Here is a 26,924-nt window from a genome sequence, read left to right on the forward strand (position 1 = left end):
TTAGCCAACATCTATGGCAGGGAAAGATAACACTCAAAGCTCAGCCAAGCCTGAAGCTAGCAAATTTGACAATCCAACTGATCCCTTCTACCTGCACCATTCAGACCAACCTGGTCTTGTACTCGTTACACAATTGTTGAATGAAGAAAATTATAGTACCTGGAGCCGTGCCATGCTCATGGCTCTTAGCATCAAAAACAAAGAAGGTTTTGTCAGCGGTACCATCAAACAACCATTGGAGAGCTCTCTTGAAGAATACCAACAATGGAAACGTTGCAATAATCTTGTAAGAGCATGGATTTTTAACTCAATATCACCAGATATTGGAGCAAGCATAATATACATTAATAGTGCCCATGAGATTTGGGCCGATTTGGAAGAGCGTTATTCAAACACCAACAGCATTCATCTTTTCCATGTGGAAGAAGCCATTCATAATTGCAAACAGGACAATATGACCATTGGAGCTTATTACACTAAGCTTAAAGGCCTTTGGGATGAACGTGACGCATTATGCAACATTCCAACATGCACATGCGGCACTATGAAGGAAGTTTTACAATTCCAACAAAATCAAAAGACCATGAAATTTCTCATGGGACTTAATGAAGTCTACTCTCGCTCGAGATGATTCTTCTCATCGATCCACTACCTACAGTCAACAAAACTTATTCTTTAATCCTTCAAGATGAAAAGCAGCGAGGTATATCAAAAGGAGGCACACCTATGGTTGAAGCTTCAGCTTTTGCTGTGAAGAATAATTTCAGAAATTCGGAAAGAAATTCCAATGTCAAAAATCCTCATTTAAAATGCGGAACTTGCAACAAAATTGGTCACACCTCAGAGACATGTCGATCCCATCTCAAATGTGATTATTGCGGCTGGCAAGGTCATACCATTGATGTTTGTAGAAAGTTACAAAAGAACTCCACAGGTAATAAACATGATCAACGAGAACACAAGAATGTTCCCTCCAAAGCCAACCATGCAAACGCAGCCACACCTGTAGCCAGTAATCGATATACTCTCACTGCTGAACAGTACCATAGTCTGATAACATTACTTAATGAAAATAAGTCAAATTTCATGGCCAATCATGTTGGTAGCACATCAGCCATGAGTGATGTTTCAGGTACAATCTTTTGTGCATCAGTTATTGACAAAGGAATGTGTTGGATACTTGACACAGGAGCCACAGATCACATGGTATGCTCAACTGATATGTTAACCACCAATCGTCGTGTGATCAATCGAACCGTGTCTCTACCAAATGGAGAAGCGGCATTCATTTTGTCAATTTTGTTTTACATGATGTGCTATGTGTGCCCTCCTTTAAACTAAATCTGATTTCAATTAGCAAACTCCTTTATAAATCCAATTACGTTGCTGCATTCACTGATCATACTTGTTTGCTACAGGACCAACGATCGGGGAAGATGATTGGGATGGGAACTGAGCGAGGAGGATTTTATTACCTTGATACTTCACAAAGAACCAGCTGTAATGCAGCCATTGCACCTGTCCCTTCTTCTCCAAAACTTTGGCATCAACGTCTTGGTCACCTATCCAATAAGATTTTCCATTTACTCTCTCATTCAGTTATGAACATTCAATATTGTGATATTTCTGATTGTTTAATTTGCCCATTAGCTAAACAGACTCGTTGTTCATTTCCATTAAGCTCTATTCGCACTAAAGCACCTTTTGAATTAATACATATTGATATTTGGGGAGGATATCATGTTCCTTCTATCACAAGGGCACAATATTTTCTTACGATTGTCGATGATTATACCCCTTGCACATGGACTTATTTGATGTCTCATAAATCAGATGCACAAACATATATTACTTCATTCATTAACCTTGTTAAAACACAATTTTCCTTGAAAATCAAAATTCTTCGCAGTGATAATGGACCTGAATTCACTTTGAAAAATCTATACTTGGACCAAGGTATCATTCATCAAACTAGTTGTGTTTCCACTCCTCAGCAAAATGGAGTAGCCGAAAGAAAACATCGGCATCTTCTCAATGTAGCCCGAGCATTATTATTCCAAGCTAATCTTCCTAAGAAATTTTGGGGGGATGCAATCTTGACAGCTACATACCTCATCAACCGCATACCCACACCTCTTCTTCAAGGGAAATCACTTTTTGAAGTATTCTTTCGTAAACAGCCTACATATGACCATCTACGTATGTTTGGGTGCCTGTGCTTTGTCTCAACTCATCACCATCGTCCTACAAAGTTTGATGCTAGAGCCACACAATGTATTTTCTTGGGTTATCCATACAATCAAAAAGGGTACAGGGTTTATGATCTCTTAACAGGTAAAATTTTCACTTCACGTGATATCATTTTCTTTGAAGAAATTTTTCCTTTTTCATCTTCCGCTGCAAGTTCACCTCTTATTCCTCATCCTTCACCAATATATGATTATGATAGTCCCACTCTAGAAACATTCTCACCCGACAGCCCCTCTCAAGGAGATAATTCACTTGCCAACTCAGAAACCACTCTTCAAAACAACCCTTCAGCCACAACTTCTTCTCCATTAATTGATCAATCTACTTCACTGTTGCCTTCAGTTCCACAAACCACTCCACCACGATTAACTCGTACTACAAAACCACCCAAACACCTCAATGAGTATCAAGTTGGTATTTCTCTTTCTTCACGGAACATCTCGACGTCTAACTCGGCTTTGGTTACTGCAGCAGGTATCACCTATCCTTTATCTACTTTCCTTTCATATGATAGATTATCTTCCAAACACAAGGCTTTCACCACTTCTCTTTCAGTTGAAAAGGAACCATCCTCATTTGCAGAAGCAGTTTGTGATCCAAAATGGCGTCTTGCTATGCAGCAAGAACTTGATGCACTCAAAAAAAATGGTACATGGTCATTGCAATCATTGCCTCCCGACAAGCAGCCGATTGGGTGCAAATGGGTATATAAGATCAAATTTCGATCTGATGGTACAGTGGAACGTTATAAAGCCCGGTTGGTCGCAAAAGGCTACAATCAAGTTGAAGGACTCGACTACCAAGAGACTTTCGCTCCTGTTGCAAAACTCGTTACAGTTCGCCTTCTTCTTGCCGTGGCTTCAACTCAAAAATGGCACCTTCACCAACTTGATGTTAACAACGCATTCTTACATGGAGATCTTGATGAAGATGTTTACATGTCCTTACCACCTGGTTTCGGACGAAAGGGGGAGACACGAGTTTGCAAACTCCACAAGTCTTTATACGGCCTCAAACAAGCTTCATGGCAGTGGTTCATTAAACTTTCTAATGCCCTCAAGAAAGCCAACTTCAAACAATCCAAGGCTGACTATTCTTTGTTCATCCGATCCCAGCATGGTAAATTTACTTGTCTCCTTATTTACGTAGATGATGTTATCCTAACAGGAAACAATCTACAAGATATCGAAGACATCAAATCATTTTTGAAGAATCAGTTCAAACTGAAAGATCTAGGAGAATTAAAGTATTTCCTAGGTATAGAGGTTGCGCGATCCAACAAAGGTATCACTCTTTCACAACGGAAGTATGCTCTCGAAATTCTTGAAGATGTAGGATATCTTGGTGCAAAACCAGCTTCTTCCCCTGTGGAACAGAACCTATCACTTAGTAATTTTGAAGGAGAATATATTGATAATCCATCTTCATATCGGAGGCTTGTTGGTCGGTTGATTTATTTGACTATAACAAGACCAGACTTGGCATATGCAGTCCATGTTTTAAGTCAATTTATGGACAAACCAAGAGTGCCACATTTAGAAGCAGCTTACCGTGTTTTACGGTATGTGAAACAAACACCTGGACAAGGAATATTTTTTCCTGCAGAAAATTTAATTCAGTTAAATACTTTCTGTGATGCGGATTGGGCTAGATGTCGTGACACACGACGATCAATTACTGGATATTGCATATTTCTTGGGAGCTCACTAGTTTCTTGGAAGACCAAAAAGCAAACGACTATATCACGGTCAAGTGCAGAAGCTGAATACCGATCCATGGCCGCAACTTGTTGTGAGATCACATGGCTGAAAGGTATTTTACAAGACTTGGGTATTAAGCATTCACAACCTGTCAATTTATTTTGTGATAGTCAAGCGGCACTACATATTGCTTCAAATCCAGTTTATCATGAACGTACAAAGCATATAGAAATAGATTGTCATCTTGTGCGAGAGAAAGTTCAAGAAAGGATGATCAAGATGACTTATGTGAACACATTAAGTCAGCCAGCAGACATTTTCACAAAACCTTTGAGTTCCTTGCAATTCTCGACTCTACTGAGCAAGTTAGGAATAATCAATATTCATTCCAAACTTGAGGGGGAGTGTTAAGGAAAGTAAAGTCAACCATTACATCAAATCAGGATATTCCTCTAATTAGGACAATCAACAGTTGTCAAATCTATATTTATTTATTTCTATTTGTATGGGACTCTAAATAGGAATTAACCGTTTATATGCTTTATTTTAGGAGCTATTTTAGTCATTGTAGTGTATATATATATTTTCTCTTTTTGCTGTCAATAAGAAAAGAAAAGCTTTTTCACTTATTCTTTTCAGATGGATCTAATTATCAAAATCAAATTCCTCTTTTATATATTTTAAATTTTCAATTAGTTGAGCGAATTAGAAAATTATATGTTTTTATTGTTTTGATGCCAATGGTAGCAATAACTTTGGTTATTTAGGTTGCATTCATTTTCCTGTAGTAATGGATTAAATGTTTGTAAGTGTTGATAGTAATTCCATGTATAATTCTTTTAATCACTTGTAGAGATATACGCGAAGCTTGATAAAGATGCAATGGTGGCAGTGTTATCAGTTTAAATCTATATCTCATTCTTTGTTAAGATTATTTATTTTAAATATATTGATAGCAGTGTGGAGAGGTGTTCGTAACAGTGGAAGGTTGTTTTTGTTAATGTTAATTAGGAAATTTTATATTTATTATTTTTAACTTTAATTTAACAATAAAAGTAAAGTTCAATTTAATCCTCAATGTGTTGTCCGATTCAATTTGGCCCAACAATCAATTTATTTTTTTAATGCTTATTTCACTCTTTTAGAAACAATGTTAAAACCCAATCGAAAAAAGATAAGGTGTTAAATTAATTGTAAAAATGCCAAATTAAACCTGATTGCAAAATTATGGAGTCGATTGAGGTTTAGTCCTTGTTGAATTGATTATATTTTCAAAACCAAAAAAATATACACTTTTAATTCACTTAAACTCATTATCTTATTATATAAATGATTTAAATTAAATTTTTTTCCAACTAGGATCAGAAATATGATACAAAGAAAAAAAGAAGAAGAAGAAAAGCATCTTTTTCATTACTTTATTCTTTAATTTTTATATAACCTTCTAGTTTCTTTTTCTTCCTCTTTTGTCATATAAGCTGGTTTAAGTTTTGGACTAAGCTTAATTTTAGACCACATTCGAAATTCGATAGTTTTTAAAATTTGAGTATATTACTTTGCATAAAACTGTCTATTTTGTGGAATGAATAAGTAACAATTACCAAAGTGTCAAAGTAAGTAAAATCAAAATCGGTCATCGAAATCTGTTAAAAAAAAAAAAACCGAATGTAACTATTGCATTGGGTAATTGAGATAATAGAGTTTTTAAGTTGTGATTGAAACTATCAGACATACAATTGCAGAAAACCCAGTTTCCAATCTATGATGTCATAGTATATAACAAAAAATGTTAATCTATTCAACTTGATATGAATAAGAGAGTAATATATATATATATATATATATATATATATATATATATATATATATATATATATATATATATATTTTTACTCCCGAACGCGCACGTTGATAAATAGAATGAAAAAGGGAAATGTCAACGCATCTGGAAAAAACAGATTATATATATATGTTTTAACATCGAATAGTTAATAAATATATAAATATTTAAAATTAATAAATATATATTTTTTAAACCAACAAACATGTATCGATCGTTTTCTCATTTGGTGGGTAAATAGAAATATATACGCAGATTATATGCCAAACCCTGTGTATAGTTTGCTATAAATAACTTGTGACATGCACAAACTCACAATAGACAGTTTTATGCCGAAAAGGAGAATTAATGGTCAACAAATATAGGACAAAACATATTAAACAAGCCAATCTGATTAGGGGTCATAATCAATAGTACTCATGGCCCATAAAAATCACTTACGAAAAAAAAAAAAAAGAAGAAGAAAGAATGTGGTAGTTGGTTATATAACTAGAAAATTACGCATGTTAATGTTAAATCTTTGTTGATTATTGAAGAAGAAGAAGAAGAAGAAGTATAGGAGGGCCATAGTTAGTTAAAGTAGTGAGTTATAAGGAAGCAAACCATATATATATATATATATATAAAGAATAAAAGCTTATAGCAATCATTAAACCTTACTTAAAATATAACTTAGAAAACTATGGCTTAATTCACTAATGATAGCTATATCAAACCTTCTAAGTTCAAATTTCAAACAAGGAAACAAACCCACTTCCTTCCTTCCTTCCTTCCTTTTGATATCCACATGTATATAATATACCTTCCGCGCCACGCCACTCCCTTTATCCCCCTAACTAACTAACTCACCATTTCTTTCCCTTTCCTTCTAACTAATCAAAATCCAGCTATATTTATATGGCTATTGAGGCCACATGTGCACTCCCTGTGCCTCAGACTAGTAATACCTCTCTCTCTCTCTCTACGTTTGGCGGGAAGCTGAATATTCCTCTTTCGAGATTTTCCAGAGGAGTAACTATCTGCTGTGGTATTTCCTCCATACATACAGCGTTATGATTTCCAATACCAATCATTTACTTGTACGTGTAATTGGAGGACGGATCTAAAAACGCTTTTCCTTTTTGTAATTTATATTTCTTCTGGACCGTCACGCACTGGATTAGTTTCATCCGCTGTAGTCCTTTGCACTTGCACCATAAACTTGCCTCCAGCAGCAATCATTTCTCTCTTTCTCTCTCTCTCTCTCTCTCTCCCTCTCGTTTTGGTACTTCTCTCGCTTCGCTTCCTCTGCTCTTTGTTGATTCTGTTATTTATGTATTTATCAACAGCATGATTTTGTTTTGTTTTTGCTATTTTGATATCGTTATTTGTTGCAGAGAAATGGAGAAAACCGCATCTCCACCGTCGGATCCAAAAGCCGTCTCACCGCAATCAAAATCGCCACCGCAGCAGCTCGAATCATCTCCGCCGTCGACTCATCATCACGCGCAACAATTCGCCACCGATTTCACCACACTTTATCACTCGATTTTCCCGCCAAAACCACCGGCACTTCCGTCTTCTCTCTCTTTCTCTCTAACTCCGTCCTCCACCTCCTCCGCGTCTGCGACTGATGACACCGAATACCGCCTTCAGCAAGCGAGTCTGATTTTAGAATATCAAGAACTTTGCGACCACTACGACCTCTGTCTCTCTCGTCTCCAATCTCTCTCTAAAGAAATCGACTCTCTTCGTCAAGAAAATGCGGATCTCAGATTAGTCAACAACGACCTCCTTAGACTTCTCAGTATTTCTTCCATACATAACCGTCGCGAGATTGCTGAACCGAGTCGCTTCGAGAGGAGAAATAACACGGAGCGAGTTATGTTGCCAAAAAGCATTTCGGTTCGGTCTAGTGGTTATCTCAAACTGAATCCAGCCGCTTCTAGCTCTTCAACTCGGCCTCTACTTGCGAGTCATAATCTCGATCAACTCATCTCTGGATCGGTATGTACTGTTAGATTTATCACTATGAGATGTACTTAAATATACACTTTAATTAAGTTATATATTAACAATTTTAGTTTCTAATCTTTGTTAGCAGCTTTGATAAATCTAATTGCACTTCAATAGTTCAAATAATTAATTCATCTTGTTATAAATAATCACGATGAATTAAACTAGTTTAAAATTAGGGTAAGCATATGATCACGATGAGTTATTAATGACTAAATCAGAGCCGTTGATGAATGTAATGAAGTAAGCGGATTTGTTATGGTATAAAGCAGGTGCATCAGCAGCAGAGAGTGCGTGTGGCGGGAGGAGGCGGCGGCGGCGGAGGCAACAAGAGAGAGGAAGCAGCAGTGGAGATGGAGGTGTATAATCAAGGGATGTGGAAGACGGAGTTATGTAACAAGTGGCAGGAGACAGGCATGTGCCCTTACGGTGATCATTGCCAGTTTGCTCATGGGATAACGGAGTTGCGTCCCGTTATAAGGCACCCAAGGTACAAGACTCAAGTTTGCAGAATGGTTGTTGCAGGTGAAGTCTGTCCATATGGTCATAGGTGTCATTTTCGACATTCTCTTAGTGACCAAGAGAGACTAATAACGGGCCCACGTTGATGCGCATGGAAATGTAAACATTAAGCAATTGCTAAGGGGGAAGATGAATCATGTATATATATAAAAAAAGGAAGCCTAACAAAGAACCAAATGAAAAGGGGAAGAGAAGTGATCATAAATAATAAATATATTAAGAGAAAAGAAATGATAATAATTAGTGAAGCTGGGTGATATTATGAGTTGATGATAATATGGGTATTGATGGGGTAAGTAATTACTAATGGAAATTGGATATATACTTTTTTTGATTGTTTTGTCTTAGGAAATATAATTGTGAATTCGCTGATGTGGAGTTGGTTCGGTTATGGTAAAGAAGGAACAACCCAACCAAACCAAACCAACAAAAAATAGACCAAACTTCAGGTCTGTAATGATGATGGTGAAGATAGTTTTGATGTGCAATGCTACGCAACCTTCATTTCAAGTTAGTTATATTTTACTACGTCATATCTCTTATATATTGTTGCATTTTATTTATTTATTTATTTTTTCCAGTTGTGATGTTGATTGTGGAAGTGTATGATGTACTTAATTAAGTCTGAATTATCGATGCAAATGAAGTCACCAAATTTAAGTGCAAATAAGGCTTACTGCATATATGGTTTTGTATTGTATTTGTCATGCCATTTGGATTAAGCATGGATTGACTCAAATCTTGGTATTCTTTCAGCCCTAATTTACTTAACGAGCTTCTTTCATAAATACCTTAGTATTATCTTTACTGTCAACAAATTTTTCTTTCAAAAATACTATTTTTTAAAAAGGTATTTTAAAAATATAGTAGTATATGTTAGATATATTTTTCTAAAATGATATATGTTATTAGCAATTTGATATATGTTTTATAATTTTTATAATATCTAGTTTTTAGTATATGTTTAGTATATAGTTGATATATATTTAGTATACATTCGGTAATATTAATTTGGTTACAGGTCAATTCATTATAGAGTCATACTAGTATCTAAAATTATTTTTTAATATTTACTTTTTATATTCTAATAAATTTATTTTATATATTTAATATATAATTAGTATTTGAGATTATCTTTCCGCATCTATTTTATATTTTTGGTATCTATTAGTATATCTTTAATATATAGTGTACATCTTTTATTTATATTTATATATAATTATAATTAGTAAGAAAGTTTTGTATCATATTATTTTAGGATATTTAGTATATAAATATTATTTGAAATTATCTTTTACTATTTATTTTAAATTTTTGGTATCAAATTTTATATATTTTAACATTTATTTAGTATATATTTAGTATATATATGATATAATACTATTATTTGAAATTGATATATCAAATTATCTTTTAATATCAATTATATATTTTTAGAATCTATTTAGTATATATTTGAGATATAACTAGTATTTGCAACTATATTTTTATACATAAAATGACCAATTAAATTTTCTTATATCTATAACTTATATATATATATATATATATATATATATATATATAAATAAAATTCACATATAATTATAGTATCATAAAAGAAATTAAGTTAAACAGAAAATGAAAATAGTCTTACATCTTGAGAAACTAACAAATCAACATTAGGAGGGACCTCTTTAACCCAAACATAGAAAATATCTTTTGTTGGCACAAAGTGAGCCAAACTATGAGCCACTGCATTATCAGTACGAGAAACATGCTTAAAGCCTCGATTAGCAAGCATTAGAATATCATCCACTGTTAAGTCACCAAAGGCATTCAGAATTTTCTTTCCATGAATAGAATCAATGACCACTTTAATGCCACATTCAACCTCTATATCTCGTATTCCACAATCTCGGGCAATTTTTAGTGCCCACCTTAATGCATCTCCCTTTGCCACCGTTGAATCAGCTATCATATCAATTATGCTTGCACGGCTAATGATACATCTCTTTACTTATTTCTAATAATAAAACCAAATCCACTGCAATTCAAAGAAAGAATATGGGCAAACATCTCTAGGATCAACATTAATTTTCTTTAATTCACTAAACCATGACTTGCATACGTATTTTTGAAAATATAGTTAAAATCATACCTAATTGCAGTCACATTAAACCCTTTATCCAAAAAAGAAGGCCTTAAAAGACCATTCTCTCTTTCAAAATCCATGGCATTAGAAATAATAGCCAAACAAGCATTTGGATTACACTTAAATAAACTCTCAGTAACAAGCAATTCTCTGCCACCAAATGACTCTAAAGAAGAAATCCAAGTCCTAAAGAACATAATATAGAACTCATCAAGAAAGCTTTTATTCTCATTGTGAAATTCTTTTATTTGCCTTCTAATTGCATAACCTTGTTTTAAAATTTTGTGTGTGCACACTTTTCTGGGGTTGATACTAAAAAATAGTAAAGTCCAAATCTGAAATCTCCACATTAAAGCTTCACATTCTCAAGCATATTCCAGAAAACAAAAACCACCCAATTTGAAACTAAGCTTATATTAACCATTCAAATCTAGAAGAATCAAAGCTAGACACAAATTCTAGTATCTAACCATAATTTATGTCATCCATCAATAATTTTAAGCATTACCCAAGCATAAAGACCACATAAAAAAAAAAAAAAAAAAACAATTTTAGTATCCAGATAAGAAAACAAGAATATAGTGGTGGTTGAGCTCCTCTCTTAATAATGCATTAATCTCCAGTGATGCAAGCCCTTCAAACTCTTGGATTGCAACTGCTACCTCAATTGGTATTTCATTGGTTAATTAAGGCCTAAGCACACCAACAACTTGCCTTACTTTTGATTGAAAAACAAAATCCAAACTTCAACGATCTCCGTTTGCTTCCGATTGCAGTTGCGATGCTTGAGCTGCTGCCATGAAACATTTGCATTCTTCTTAGGCCTCCCAACATGCCTTTTTTAAGGGATAACGACAACACTACCAACAATTTTGGGTGGTCGGCCCGCTCGTTATCTTGAAACCACACAGCACCACTGACACCGATAACACCACCAACACCAGGAGCAGCAGCAGGAGGTGCAACTTTTTTAGGATGGTTGACCAACGAAGCTGATGGCAGTCGGCTGACCAGCGAGAAATAGTTGGGCAAGACAGCAGCTGTGGTTATACGATGGAAGAGAAAGAAAGTTAAAAGAAGGTGAGGAGGAAGGGATCCTTAGACTCAAAGAAAAACGGTAAAAATGATAAAAGAAAAGTCAAACACAGTATAAATGAAATACTGTGCAAATGACTTATCAGCTGTAATTTTATATAAATTCGGATCTTGCCAAATTATACCGGCAAATCGAATACTAGAATTTGATAGTTAAGATTAATTGTGAATCAGTGTTTTGGACTGAGTCTGAATTTCAATTTGTTTGAGTTAGTGAATGATCAAGTTTACTACGAGATTTAGTGGCCTTATGCTTACCCATTCTCTAATGCTAATAACGAGTTTACAGATCGGGTCGTATTAAAGAAAAAAAACATATTATTATATAAACAAAAAATTATGTAACAAAAACGTGGAGTTGTGCTCATTAGACCAATAAAGGGTTTTGTGAGACTTGCGCACAAGGGGTTTTGAATAGCTTGCCTCGCAGTGTCCTTGGATGATCTGAATTAGTGGATCACATTTGATCTTCACGATAACTCTCTTATACGTTAATACCTAAGTCAAGAGATGCTTTGCATTTTCTTTCTTTCTTTTTTTCTAGAGATCATTAGAAGGAAAAACCCTAGCCACACGAAAAATACAATCAGTCATCGAGAGAGAAGAGGAAAGTAGGGTGTAAAAATTCAAGTTTCATTTTTATTTTTTATGCTAAAAAATAAAGCATAACTAGCTGTTGTAAGTTCAACTTAAATTTAATTTAGTCTGTATTTGAAAGATGAGTTAGCTTTAAAAAAAAAAAAAAAAACACCATTGGTGCTTCATACAAATTTAATATAAATTTTTCAATTTGAACATTATCAAATATAAATTTTAATTTTTATAATTTAAAGTATTAGTTAAGAAATACGCGGTATCGAAATTGATTGAACTATTTTACGTAAATGCCGTATTAGACTATCACCTTATTTAATTATAAAAGAAAAATGAACTTTAACTGTTTTTATGATTTTATTACGACTTTTTAGTTTTAACAAATTGATACACATATTTAAATATGTAATTATTTAAATTCAATTTAATTAGAATAAATAAATAATAAATTTAATTATAATAAAAAATATTAAAATAAAATATTTAGTAATATAATATATCATTTTAATTGTAATAAAAAATTATGCATTTAATTATAATAAAAATTTAAAAATAATAAATGAAATAGATAAAATTGTAATAAAATTTTATTTTTAATCTTTAAATTACTAAAATTACTTAAAAATCATAACATGGATGTAATATTGATTGAGTATAAAATTATGAATTGTATCTAGCTATTAAAATTAATGCTTACAAAATTGTAATTTATAATCTTATAATATATCAATATTTCTTCTGTTGAGTATATTTAAAAATTTCTCCAACTATTGTATACAATATATTACAATTAACAGAAATTACATCTTTTCAAGTTCATTCTAGCCCAGTAGCTTTTTCCCCCCTTAAACATATAATCGGTTCGGTTAATTTATTTTATCATCATAATAGTCCATTATTGTATTTAGTTAAAATTCATAAAATTTGTGAAATTTATTTGTAAAATCAAAGTTTATATACTTTTAATGAAGTGGAAGTTAATTTAAAACTTTATATATCAAATTTGTGGGGAATTGATTATAATTAAACTAAATTCTAACAAAACAGATAGAATTTTCAAATGAATTTCATATTAGTTTGTCAATATATCCTATAATACTAAAATATCTCTCTGTCCTTTTCATTTCTATTTTATTTTCTTTCTCGTGTCTCTTCCTCAAATGAAATAAATTTCTTAATGAATTTCAATCAAACATAGCAGTATAATAGTTAAATCACGGAATCTGGAATTATAGAATAAAAAGAAATATACCTAGCTACCACTCAAATATGAGCTTTATATATGAATCCACATCTATAAGTGTTTTAATTGTGGGATCTATAAGTATCTATTTTTTTGACTCTAGATATCAATGGAATTACGAAATATCCGATGATAAGAGTTGCTGCTTCTCCCGAGTCTCACAGAATTGAGAACGGTAAGAATCCCAGTTAAGGTTAAAAGTAACTGAGAAAATTATTGCCTTTTGAAATCAAATTGGACTAAATTGATAACAAATTTAAGTTTTAGGGTCAAAACTGAATAAATTATAAAGTTCAGGGACTAAATTGTAAAAATCTCCAAAAACTTCCAACTTAGAGTCGACCGACTCTACACAATGTTGATTGGCTAAAACTCGAACTTTAGCATCACATTTTGGTAATTTTTTTATTTTAAAAGTTCAACAATTATTAAGATGTACTATTTAAAAGGTTTTTATCGATAATTATCTAGCTTTTAATTATTTTTTATAATTCAATGGATTTTTATCAATAATTATCCTAAATACATGATTGTATTGTTCAAAAAGTCTTGATAAGTCCTCTTTGAAATTATCAGTAATTAAAAGTATATTTATCTTGGCTTCTAGGATTTTCTCATTCCTTCTCTATAAATAGAAAAGAAAACTTTAGACTAGGGGGTTGGCAATTATCAGTTGGCAGATACCTACGGAGAACGATTAGTAGCTCACTAGATTTCTAAAAGAAAAAACAAACACTTAGCCTAAAACACTTTAGATTTCTATCCTATCTTTGGATTAACCTCTTTCTTTACTCGTGAGACTTGAGGATCTGCAAAATACAGTAACAACCTAAGGGTTTCTAAATCTTAATCATCTAATCACCTTTCATTTTTCTTTATGATTTCCTTTCTTACTGGCATGTTTAGGAATATGTTCGTTTGACTTTGATGCCTAGGTTTAGACTTAATGTTCTTATCATGATAACATGAATCTTGATTATAATAGAATTACATGTTTATAACTTAAATATGATAATTTTTCTATTAATTGGTTAGATTTTGCATGTAAGAATGATTGATTTAATAAGTTTGTCAAGATTTTATTAAATTTATATTGTTTTCATTAGATTGGTATGCTAGGGTTTTAAATCTTATGACTCATGTGTATTTGCATGATTAGATTTATATTTTACTATGTATTTATTAAATTCACATTATTAGGCTTTGAATTATTGATCTTTCAATGTTTTAGAAAAAGCTGTCACATTTAGTGAATTTGATTGTTTACTGTAGGTTTATTAAAAGTCTAATCATGTTGCTTTGCCATAGAAATTGATTTATTTATTTGTTTTATTGCATTTTATATGTGTATTAATCATTATGTTTGCGTTTTTGTGCATGTATGTCGATTATTCAGGAGTTTGGAGCATCTTTGTCGAATTGGCCTAAGAAATTCTAGAGCGATCGACTCTGTGACATAGCCAATCGGCTGTTCGTTCGGCCCTCGCCTGTTTTACTGATATCTGAAGATTTGTGCCGATTTTTGCCTATTTATGCATATTTTGTAGGAGAGTTGTAGTAACTTAGTTTCTCTTTCTTTTCTTTATTTTTGTTTAGATTTTTATGATTTGTAAGTGATGGACAAATGCATGTTTATTTGATTGATAACTAAAAATAATCTATCTAGACTTAGACTTTAAAATTTGGACTTTGGCATGCAATCTATAGCCCATTAGGTTAATAAGATGGTAATTGGACCTAATTGTAAAATTCAATTAGATTTAGGTAGATTTTGCCATGCTTAAGTAATAAACTGATCCATTTAAACTTAGAAAGTTAAAACATGACGTTATATGTAGAAGTAGCCCATTTAGGATTAAAGATTGATAACTTGGCCTTAACATATGAAAGTGGCTAGCCTAAAGTGAGCCTTTGTATGTAATTGAGTAGTTAATTAAGTTAATCAAATAAAATGAGAATTGTGCCAGACTTAATCAAATGGGCTAGAATTAGGTCAACCTATTATTTATTTTACTTATTTGTAAAAAATATTATGTTGCATTTATAGGGAGTAGATTATTAATTAATAAAATTAAAGGTAAAAATATATAAACATGAAGCTACTTTTTGGATCCATCTCTAGATGTGGTAAAGTTTCTTTATGGAATCTAGTTATGTCACGTAAAAAGTAAAATTATCTTAGTGATTTACCCAAGTGGCTACTCATTTTCTCCGCACTAATCTCTGTGACTAGTTAGTGTGTTTCAAATTATGTTGAAAAGCCTTGCAATGTTATAATTGCTAGAGCATTTGAGTGCGCGCCTAAAACTGCCATCCACAAGATCATTAGACTTGAAAGAGACAACCTATTATTCCATATTTCTATTGTATGGCCATCAGGGAAACAAGTTGATTGTTTAGAATAACTCAATTTTAGTTGGAGAAAGTTATAATAAATTTAAAGCATTATATTACTTCAAGTTTTCTTTTTCTTTTTTCTATTATATTACATATTATTATTATTATTATTGCAGTTTGACTCTCGATCTTTTCTTTTTAGGAAGTTTGATGAGATTTGAACTCTTATTTTAAAGTTTGACGAATATAGTACAAAATATATTTACTTACCAATTTTATGAACGCTTAAAAGTTAAAAGAAATCCGCGTTTTTATTTTGTCGGTACCTAAAAATTACTATATAATGTTAAATTCACCTGCTAAATAAAATCTAGGTTGAGATTACCTCACACTTAATGCTTAATAGTCTTCCCAAACTTTAAACTTAAATGCTTGCTGTCTTAACCTCTCATGGGGTCGTATAGGTCTTTCATCTGAGGATTGTGTTTTGATATGAAAAGGTCATTAGGTAGAAGTTTAGAAGAAGGAGCCCAGCCAGGCATGGATCTGAATCAGTCAATTGAGTTCAACTCTTCTTCAGCCACATCTCCACCGGTGCACAACTTCATGCCAATGTCTTCTTTCATGCTTCCTCACCATCGCCCAGTTGAGGAGGTTGGTCTCAAAGGATCATCTTTCGTTATATCAATTCTTGACTTTTTATTCCTTCTCTTTTCCTTTCTTTCTTGAAACATAAATAATATGTTTATGAATATTAAGTACAGGAATGTCAGAAGGCTTGGAATTCTCGTTCTATGCAAGGAGAGAAGCACAACTTGCAGATGTTTTGGAATCAACAGTTGTTGGATATTCAAAATATTTCAAGTGAATAATATTTCTTTTTCTTTTCCTGACTTGAAATGCCATATATGTTTGGTTTTATAGAGACATGTTTATTTACTAATTTATACTTGTATTGGGTTTCTTTTGATCTAATCTAAGCGTTTAAGAATAATCACCAATTGCCCCTTGCAAGGATCAAAAGGATCATGAAGTCTGGTGGAGAAGTGAAGGTCTGTCTTTTTTTTTTTTTTTTTGTTGATTATTCAATTTTCTACTTTGTGCATGCTAATTAGGATCTAATTTTGCAAGAAAATCATAACCTTAAATCTTGTTTAAATAAGAAGAAAATGGATTTAAGATATGCACATATCTCTTAACTAATTTGAACACCCTTTTGTGCATATAAGCAAATGTCTTTCTTCTTGTACTTTGAGAATTTTTAAAGATGGAATTCTCCGAATTTAGATCTCTTTCAGCATTATAAGGCAGAAACCCCGGTTACAAGACTATTAACCTAATGACATAAAAAAGATTATCCTCATTTGTCTTTGCTTTAACTGGAAAAACTTATCATCATGTTGTGGTTGGTTCTTAAGAAAAAAGGATGGGGTTATGGAATTCTATTTAGCCCTTTAAATTGAGTATCAAATTTTCGTTCTTTTCTTGTGATGATGAGAAATAGTATATTTTACATATCCAAATGATTCAATAATTGATCTCTAAAATTGGTCGTGTTTGACTCAATTCTTTGTCTGAATTTATTTTATTTATAAATTAATTTTGGTGCTTAAGATACTATATATTAAATAGAATATTTTTGCTAAAACTTTTATTCAAATTAAGTAAAATTTAATTAATATTTCAGTTTTTAAAAATTATCCTTATATATATATATATATAATTTAAGTGTTTTTTCTAAAAAGAAAAAAAGAAAAAAAGTTAAAATAATTAAGTAAAGTAGTTGAAGAAAAGCGAGAAATAGAGAGAATTTAGCGAAAAATGATGTTCAAATAAAAACATTCTTATCGTAATAAAGAAAAGTTCATAAATTTAATATTTATTTAAATATTTTTTATCAAAATCGCTGGAATTTAATTTAGTAATACTTAATTACATAAATTTTTATTTATACCAGACACTGCATTTTAGAAATAAATTGGAGAAAAAACCTCCTATTTTAGGTTGTTATTGACAAATAATTGGTAGTTAATATGTGAGTGAATGTGATTGTTAGATGATCAGCGGAGACACTCCAGTGCTGTTCGCAAAGGCATGTGAGCTCTTCATTTCGGAGCTGACTCTGCGCTCATGGCTTCAAACTGAAGGCTGTAAGCGGCGAACGTTGCAGCGCTGTGACATTGCCAGAGCCATAAAGCATGATCCCATCCTTCAAAAGTTCTTGCTTGATTCTATTCCTTATGACCACTGCAAGGTTTTTTCCTTCTTTTGCCTCTCTAATCTATATATTCATGCACTGCAAATGCCTGTTTTTGCCAAATTTTGGGTACCCTAAATGATCAATTCAGGCCTTACTAAACCCCAAAAAGAACCCGCCAAGTAGATGCCTACATTTTATTCATTAGATTTATCAAATTCTATTTGCAGCTAAGTTAGTTATTAAATTTATTTTGTTCATCAAATTTAGCAAATTCAGAATCACACATGAGGGTTTGGGTAATTTATGAGACATCATATTAGTAATTTTATAGGTTAATGACTGAGTGATCGAATGTCTGTCTGCTAGGGTAAAAGTTTAAGTCCTTAACATCTTTCAAACTATCAAAAGGAAAGAAAAGAATTAAAGAATCAATGTATGACATAATGAGTTATCTTCTTCGATGACATAAAGAACCCTGGGAAGAAGAAAGTTAGAAGGATAGAGATTGCTAGAGCCATTTTGATGGGGAACTGACATTTATAATGGTGAGTTTTGAATCAGGCTGATGAGATTGAAAAATGTGATGAAGAAGTTGAGCCTCTTCCTCCAGTTGAAGGTCCATTGCCTATGATAGATATTAATGAGGTAAGTTAAATTTTTGGACTCAAGGCATTGATCAAATGAAGCCTATGCACTTCTGTTCCTTGTTAGAATCAGTTATATGGTTAGTTTTGTATGAAATTCTAAATTCTTTTGGCAGGATTTTGTCTTGACAAACCATGAAACTCCTGAGGAAAGCATGATGAGGCCATCATTGTCTTCTTCTGCTGAATTCAATTATGAAACTGGTCCTAAGGTGAGAATTAAAGATTTGTGCCATGATTTTTAGTCAATTAAAACATAGAAGATTAATTACTTGATCTTTTCTTTTTTGCCCTTTTTCTTTTCTTGCAGTGAACAAGTAGTAGAAACTATTGATGGAAGAGGCCAGTTGGGTACAACTATAACCTCATCTTGAAATTTTATTAAATAAGGAGATAAATAAATTATTTGGGTATGAGATATGAAGTATAACTTTTTCTCATAACAATTAATTTTGTGGGAAACCACACTGGTGCTTTATTTTCTGAGAATTATATTATTATGAGGGTTGATGGGCCTTTCTTTTTATTCCATTTTTAAAATTCAATTCAACAATTTATTGAATTTGTACTTTGGCCAATTTGGATGGACAAAGCTTGGAGACGAAGGTGATCCATAATCTGCCTAAAACAGAAAGCTGGAAAGCCAAAATAATTGGTTGATTCTATACCTGGTCAACCGTGTATCGGACTGAAATCAAACCGGTCAAAATCTAAATCGGCCTCTTATTAATGGCTCGGTTCATGAACTGGTCTAAGATTTTAAGAAATAAGGGCAGTTAAGGTTTTACATATTATTGAACCTGAATCGGACGAATCGGAATTGACCGTCCGGTTAGTTCAACAATTAGGAAAATAATTAAATAAAATATCAAGTTAGAAATAATTAAATTCTTAAGTTTATGTTCAAATGTGATTATCCTATTACTTATATAAAGAATATTGATTGATATTGTATACTTAAATTTAAATTTAGCTTGCACTTAAAAAAATAATTTAAATCGTGATTCTGAGCTCTCATAAAATAATTTAATTATAATAAAATATTATTAAGAATTAAAAAAATAAAGGTGTGATAAATTTATTTTTTCAAAAAATGTAGTTTGTCATAATTTTTAATAAAGATTTTATTTTTTTTACTATTTGAAACGGATCGAACTGAAATTAGAATCATAATGAATCTGAATTATAAAAAAACCGGTTCAGAACTGCTCCATTCTTAATTATAAATTGAATCTTCTATATAGGGCCGGTTTAAAGTTCAATCTCTAAATAAGCCATAATAAACCCACAATTTAGAATCAGTTCTGAGCTGATTCAGACCTTTGGCCAAGTGTAGTTGGTTTGTTGAAGGTTGGAAAATTAACCCCCCACAGTTTTACTTAAGATTTTTTATATAAATGAACTCCATTTTATTTTTTAAAACAAATTACTGTCTATTTAATTTATACAGGTTGAAATTCACTTTCCTGTTACTTTGGTTCCCATTTTTCTACATTTCACACAAACCATAAATTTTTTTAGTTTATATGTGAACCCTACTTCTACTTCTAGAATTTATTTATAAATCTAAAATTTATATGTTTTAAATATAGTGAAAGTTAATTTAGTATTTTACGTAATTAAATGGAACCGATGAAATTCTAACAAAAAGAAGTAGAATTTCGAAATGAATCGCATATAATTAAGTTAATATATTTCATAACACCAAAATATCTCTTTTAATTTTATTATTTTCATTTTATCTTATATTTTATATTTTTTTTCCAAATAAAATGAATTCTTTTATAGATTTCAACCAAATATGGTATTAAAGTATTTTAAGAATATTTTGGAGAATTTAGCATTATTATCCAAATCAGTTGTGGACATATATGGTGCCCTGCTTTGGAATGTACCTTGTGGCTTTATATGCTTGTTCAGATAAATTTTTCCATCTGATTTCTTGAGATATAACCTCTCTCTTTCCAAAATCTTTTGCCTACTGAGTACCTTTTTTAGGGCTTGGTATGGGAGAAACTTCCAATGGCTTCAGTCACCAGTGGTTATTATTCCTTATTTCCTTTTCTTTGTTGTAATTTTGTTTTTATAGTGCCTAGATCTTGGCCTTGTTTGTATCTCTATCCAGTAGTGTGGTGTGTTTTACTATCTTTTTAGTGCCATTAGTGGTTTTGGTTTTGAAGGTTATTCTCTAGTGTCTCCTTCAGTATGGCAAAGTTGGGCTGCCTCATCATCCTTTGACCCGTGGGATACAATCATTTGCTTAGCGTCGGTGACAGGGCTTGCTTCTCTTGACGATCCTCTTGGCTCTGCATCATCTACGATGAGGGCAACCTTAGTTACCAGTGTAGGTCTTTTGGACTACGCTTACTGGTTCCAGCAATCTTGTAGTTGAAGATTTTCCTCCTTCTGCGTGTTTTGATGGATGCTTAATGGTACAAGTTTCTTTAGATGGCTCTAGCTTCATCGTCCCCTTCCCTGCCATTAGTGACTCTACCGGTGACAGAGGCAAACTGTTCCATAAGACGTTTCGTTGTGTTACTTTAGATTTGAGCTAAACTAATAATAAAAAAGTGACATATATTTTTAATATTAAATAATTAATATATATTTTATAAAAATAAATAAATATATTCAATCATCTATTAATTTGATATATAAATAAAAATAGGCGATAAGGCTAAATAAGAATTTTGGGATTAAACTTTTATATCCTTATACGCTGCCTCTTGTAAATTCGTGTTTAATAACACTTTCGGGTCATTGCTCCGATTTTTAGCTGGACTAGTGTTTATTGTTTGTAGTGTTTTAGGCTTCTATCCTGTTAATGTGAACTCTTTATTTATGTTTGTTAAAAGAATAGGAGATTTTTTAAAAAAATATTATACTAAAATGAATAAAAAATATTATTTTTATTATGTAATTATCTGTTAAAATATAATATTTTTATTTTTAAAAACATTTACATTTAGTTATTCTTTAGTGATTTTTCAATTACTTGACTATTATAATAATAAAATATTAAATTATCGTTGTGTTGTAGACTCGTTTTCTGCACCCATGAATGGGAGGATGAATTTGTACTTAACGCAATAAACAAAAGATTTTATTTATTTTGCAATTGGGTAGTTACAAGTTTTAGTAATTGCCAAGCAACTGTCTGCCGACCACATTGAATTGAAAGTATTCTTTTCGCCATGGTGAAACCACTGCTTTTCTCTATTAAAAAACGACTTGATTTTAGTTCAATTTTATACGTCATAATAAATTTAAATATTAATTTATTTATCTTTATCCTTTATCTTTTAATAAAGTAAGTTGTTTGTGTCCATTGACTAACAATAAAATCCTTAGTATAACGAATTTAAATTTTAAGTGTTCAAGTGTATAATGGACAAAACCATTTCATTAAATATATTAATTACCCTTATTTATATATTTTTCTACTTTATATATTTTATAACTCGGAGCCATTGTAATATAAAATAAATATATAATACTATATAAGTTTATAAATATTAATATTATTTTAATTCACTAATTTCTTAACGTAATTAAATACTAGATTAGTCGATTATATATAGTATTTAATTATTAATTAATTAAATATAATATTTTTATTTATTTTTATAATTTAATTAGCGACAACTATAAAATTCTATTATAAAATTTTAATTCGTATAAATAATTAAAAATAATATATAAATTTATTGACAATTTATATTAGTAGAAAAATATATTAAAAAAATAAGTTATTTAAAATAATATTAATTAATAGTCTATAATTAAAAATAAAATTTATAAAGGTAGGATACCATAATAGCACTCTAGTAAAATCCTATAAATTGGGGTTTTGCTAGAGTACCAATGTGGTATTCTACCATTATAAGTGTTTTTTTTTTTAATTTTAGACAACTAATTAGTGTTCTTTCATTAATTATTTATATACATCCTTCTATTAATTAAATTTTTAATGAATTGATATAATAATTTTTAATTATTTATACAAATTAAAATTATATAAATGAATTTTATAGTTGTAAAATATCACAAAGATTAAAGCTAAAACACATACTGAAAGAAGTTTATTTTCCAATTCAGGCTCTCAATGTGGCAATCGAATTTTTTAAGTAATCCAAGTTGCCATAAAAAAGTTAGAAAAAGTGTCATAATAATTGCTTAAAGGAGGATTTTATTTTCCACATCACTAGTGATCTTAGATTGGTTAGTATTTTTCCATTTAGATTAAAAATCTTACAAAATTATGAACGTTAAAGACACTTGAACGTGTGTTTCATTTTATTTTTCACATCACTAGTGATCTTAGATTGGTTAGTATTTTTCCATTTAGATTAAAAATCTTACAAAATTATGATCGTTAAAGACACTTGAACGTGTGTTTCACCTTACTGTTTGCACTCGCTCAAAAAAGATATTTGAACCAATTCTAAAATTTATTTAAAAATTTAATTCTCAAATCTAATTAGTACTATCCGTATATTATCTGAACCCATTTAATATTAGTTATATTTTATATTTATAAATATTAACTTACCTATATGTTGAAAATCTATTTATATAAATAAATTTAGATAATTTAAATCGATATCCATTTAATAAAATTATTTAAAATATTAATGAAAGCAAAAAATAAAAGTTAAATTAATAAAATAATTTATTAAAATAAAATAAAAAATTTATAAAATATAGATCAAATAAATAATAAATTAAAATATAAGTAAAATAATAATATTAAATAAATAATACAAAATCTAAGTCTTATTAATTACATAAGATTATATATATGTTCCAAATCCATCTATTAAGATTGGATGTCTGAAAATATCTGATGTGTGGATCTAACAAAGAAGCAGTCAATCAAATAGGCATCGTATTCAAATGGCGGATAGCTGTCAAGCAAATAGAATAATATGGCGTGCGTGGAAAAATATTCCCAAAAATCCAAATAAGTATCAGATCATTTGGATTTGTTGTTGGATATTATTATTATTATTATTATTATAAAGGTAAGGCATGTAAAAGACATATTTTAATAATTCTCAGAACTATTTTAAATTATTGTTGGATATTAAAATATAATTACTTAAAAATTCTCTGATTTGATATTTAATTTATTTCTGGAATTAAAATATTCGTTTATCTTTTTTCTCATTAGAATAGTTTTTCAAAATTCAATTTCAGAAATTCTTTTAGATAAATTAACTTTTATGGCTATCCGAAACAGGAATATAATGAAAATGTAAGAAAAGAAACTAAGAGACTGTTCGGAGAAGCGTTTGTCGGACACAAATGTTTAAAAAGTTTATTTATTTGAATGATAGCTATATTTTGTCCTTCTTATTTACTATACACTATTTAATATTTTAAAATTAATAAATAATTTTTTAATATTATAATTAGTTAAATATATAAGAAAATTTATTTTATTTAAAAAAATATAAAAAAAATTAAAAGAGATATTTTTGTATTATGAAATATATTAGCTTATTAATATGAAATTTATTTAAAAATTTCAATTATTCTATCAAATCTTAATTTAATTATAACTAATTTACATAAATTTAATTATATAAAATACTAAATTAATTTTTACTCTATTTAAAGTAAATAAATTTTAGATTTTTAAATAAATTTTATAAATTTTAATGAAACATTATATAAAAAGTATTAAACATTACATCACTTAAACAAGATTTCGAACAAAAAAAAGAAGCAGAAATGTTTAGCATTTTCCTATTTATTTTGATTCTTGCTCACGAAAGCATATCTCCTTTACTTCACATGTCTTCCTACCAGATAATGGGATTTTTAATCTAGAACCTTGTTCTTTTTCAATATTAGCCGCTCATCCCTCATCCCCTTTTCTAAACTACAATTTTACCCTTCACTAATTACAAATTCTAAACCTTTTTAATTCACAATTCAATTATTATAAGCAGGAAAAGAGGTTTCAATGTATAATAATAATAAAATTTAACTATTTTCTTTCAGTTCAGAAACAATTATATATATATATATATAATGACAACACGTAGAGTATCCGTTCATTTAAGGATATTCAGATCCGGTTAAAATATATATATGCCTAAATTCGTTTTAGGATTTAAAAAAATTACTTTTATTATCTGAATTCGATCTAAATCTGAATAAAAATATCTGTATAATTCTAAATTTGATAAGAACTTATTTAATATACTCAAAATTATGTAGTTTTATTTAGATTTTTTCTTTAGTTTGGTATATTAAAACTACGTAGTTTTACTCAAAATTATATATATTTCTTTAATTTATTAATAAAAACTTATTGGACTCATATGTAATATTTTTGTTTTCATATAAATATTGAATTTTGATGTATAACACAATACATATATTTATTAATATAAGATCTTAATAATAAAAGTGACTATTAATTAAAATTAAAAATTTAATGTTAAAATTTAAATTCTATTACATAAATAATATATATTAATTAGTTAAGAGACAGAAATTTAATCAAAATTATTTAATAAATATAATTAATATCATATTAGCACTATATAATCATAAGTTAATAACGCTAATATGTTAGGTGAGTATTATAATAATTTTATGATATGATTTAGTATAATAATACTATATATATACACTGTTAATAGTTATAATAATTAATGATGTAGTGTTAATTTTATAGAAAGATATTAATAAAAAAAATTATATTATATATATATATATATATACTCAAATATACTCAACCAACTGTAATCCATCACATCAGAGTCTTTCTAGAAATTACTGAATCATACTAAAGAAAAAGGACAAAACATGGATGAAGCACGCAAAATGATAGAATTTGTGGCCCAGCAAGCAAAACCCAACAGTGCAGGAGCATGCAGGCAAATAAGCTGAAAGAAAAGGAAAAAAAAAAAAGAAAAAGAAAAGGAAAAGAAAGAAAGGAAAAAGATGACATTGGACGTAGGGTTAGGTAGAGAACAGGATGAATCCATTGATATATAAATATGGCTTAAGCAAAGCTTGCTGAGTGCATCATCTTTAAGTTCACAGAAATTTTAACAAGAGAATATACAAATATATATATGTGATGGGGAGAGGGAGATTACGAGCTACTGGAAATTGTAGGAATGGGCGGTTTGGGAAAGAAATTTTCACTTGATTTACAATTTTTTTCCCAATTCCGCCCATTCCGATGATTTCCAGAAGTTTCTCCCTTTTCCCTTCTTTTCTCTCTGCCAAACCAACCCTCATGCATCTACTTCTCTCTCAGGTGTTTTAAGTATACATCCTTAATCTTTCATTTTACTTTGTTTTCTTTTCTTTACTTCTTATGTTATTGTTATCAGTTCTTCTCTTCAATTAATGGGTCTGATGCTCCTGGCTAGTCTGTTCATTTTGTTACCTTGATTTTGAGATAGCTTAGTTTCAGAAATTGATGGATTAGTCTTTTTTTTTTTTTTTTTATTTTATTTTACTATTGGAGGGCACGAACATATGCCGTGAGCTCCACGATAGAATAGAATATAATATTATTTTATATTCACTGTAATAATAAAAATTCACCAGTGCAGAAATAAAATCTTAAACTCATGACTTTCATATTTTAAAATCAAATTCTCTTTTGAACGTGGCTTAATTATACTTTTAGAGTATTTCTAATAATATACTTCATTTTAAAAGTATCATTTTTATAATAAAGTAGAGTATTTATTAAATTTAAAATAAAAACTAAAATTTGACTCTTTAAAAGAGTCGATGAAAAAAATAATAAATTTACTAAACTTTTATTTTATAAAATGATTTTTTTTTTTAAAGAATAAGGTATATAGAAGGAACATGGAGATAGTCCTACACAAGCTGGCCACATACAATGAATTTTTTTTTCCCCAACACAAATTTCTAAGGGTGCAACAGTTATAGTGGTTTGGTTTTACTGATAAAAATTGAATAATCAAAATTTCTAAAAACATTAAATGAGAAACTAGACTAAATATCTAACGGAAAAACTAGACTAAATAGTAATTATTTTGATATTTTAATAGTATTTATTTTAAAAATATCTTTAAAAATATTAAATTTTAAGTTCAAGGCCGGAAAATGGATTCACTGTCATATGGCAAACTAGAAATTCCGGCTTCATATAGGTGAAAGATAATTTTTTTATTAATAATTAGTTCTGTTATTCAGTTAATAATCCCAATTCATTTCTTTATTTTCTTTTACAATTTGGTAATCATCCATGCCAAGCATTTAATTCTCATTACAAAAGTAATTAAGTGGAAGCAGGAATGAATCAGAAGAAAACAGCTTCCTCGGATCATTCAAAGGAATAATTATTTTACGAAGATTAGTTTGCAA

The 26,924-nt window shown here is 30.0% G+C and overlaps 4 protein-coding genes across 5 annotated transcripts; all 4 read left to right on the forward strand.

The window, feature by feature from the left end:
- Positions 1 to 13: 13 nt before the first annotated feature.
- Positions 14 to 631, forward strand: LOC125370144. The gene has a single exon (XM_048374704.1). The coding sequence runs from the start codon at positions 14 to 16 to the stop codon at positions 629 to 631; it is 618 nt and encodes a 205-aa protein (XP_048230661.1).
- Positions 632 to 642: 11 nt separating this feature from the next.
- Positions 643 to 2,568, forward strand: LOC125370169. Its single transcript, XM_048374798.1, has 2 exons — positions 643 to 1,132; positions 1,419 to 2,568. The coding sequence occupies exons 1-2, from the start codon at positions 727 to 729 to the stop codon at positions 1,454 to 1,456; spliced, it is 444 nt and encodes a 147-aa protein (XP_048230755.1). The 5' UTR covers positions 643 to 726; the 3' UTR covers positions 1,457 to 2,568.
- Positions 2,569 to 6,667: 4,099 nt separating this feature from the next.
- LOC8265027 (zinc finger CCCH domain-containing protein 14) lies at positions 6,668 to 8,874 on the forward strand. Of its 2 annotated transcripts, none has more exons than XM_015724707.3 (3): positions 6,668 to 7,054; positions 7,167 to 7,776; positions 8,055 to 8,874. In XM_015724707.3, exons 2-3 carry the CDS (start codon positions 7,171 to 7,173, stop codon positions 8,391 to 8,393), a joined length of 945 nt encoding a protein of 314 aa, XP_015580193.1. In that variant the 5' UTR covers positions 6,668 to 7,054; positions 7,167 to 7,170; the 3' UTR covers positions 8,394 to 8,874. The 2 variants fall into 2 exon arrangements, with proteins under 2 accessions (XP_015580193.1, XP_002528071.1); XM_002528025.4 differs by having other exon boundaries at positions 6,676 to 7,054; positions 8,058 to 8,874.
- Positions 8,875 to 16,095: 7,221 nt separating this feature from the next.
- LOC8265025 (nuclear transcription factor Y subunit C-10) lies at positions 16,096 to 19,080 on the forward strand. Its single transcript, XM_002528023.3, has 7 exons — positions 16,096 to 16,364; positions 16,475 to 16,574; positions 16,692 to 16,762; positions 17,767 to 17,964; positions 18,472 to 18,555; positions 18,671 to 18,766; positions 18,865 to 19,080. The coding sequence occupies exons 1-7, from the start codon at positions 16,203 to 16,205 to the stop codon at positions 18,865 to 18,867; spliced, it is 714 nt and encodes a 237-aa protein (XP_002528069.1). The 5' UTR covers positions 16,096 to 16,202; the 3' UTR covers positions 18,868 to 19,080.
- Positions 19,081 to 26,924: the final 7,844 nt, after the last annotated feature.

This window comes from Ricinus communis, chromosome 5 (genome assembly GCF_019578655.1).
Source record: "Ricinus communis isolate WT05 ecotype wild-type chromosome 5, ASM1957865v1, whole genome shotgun sequence".
Lineage (NCBI taxonomy): Eukaryota > Viridiplantae > Streptophyta > Magnoliopsida > Malpighiales > Euphorbiaceae > Ricinus > Ricinus communis.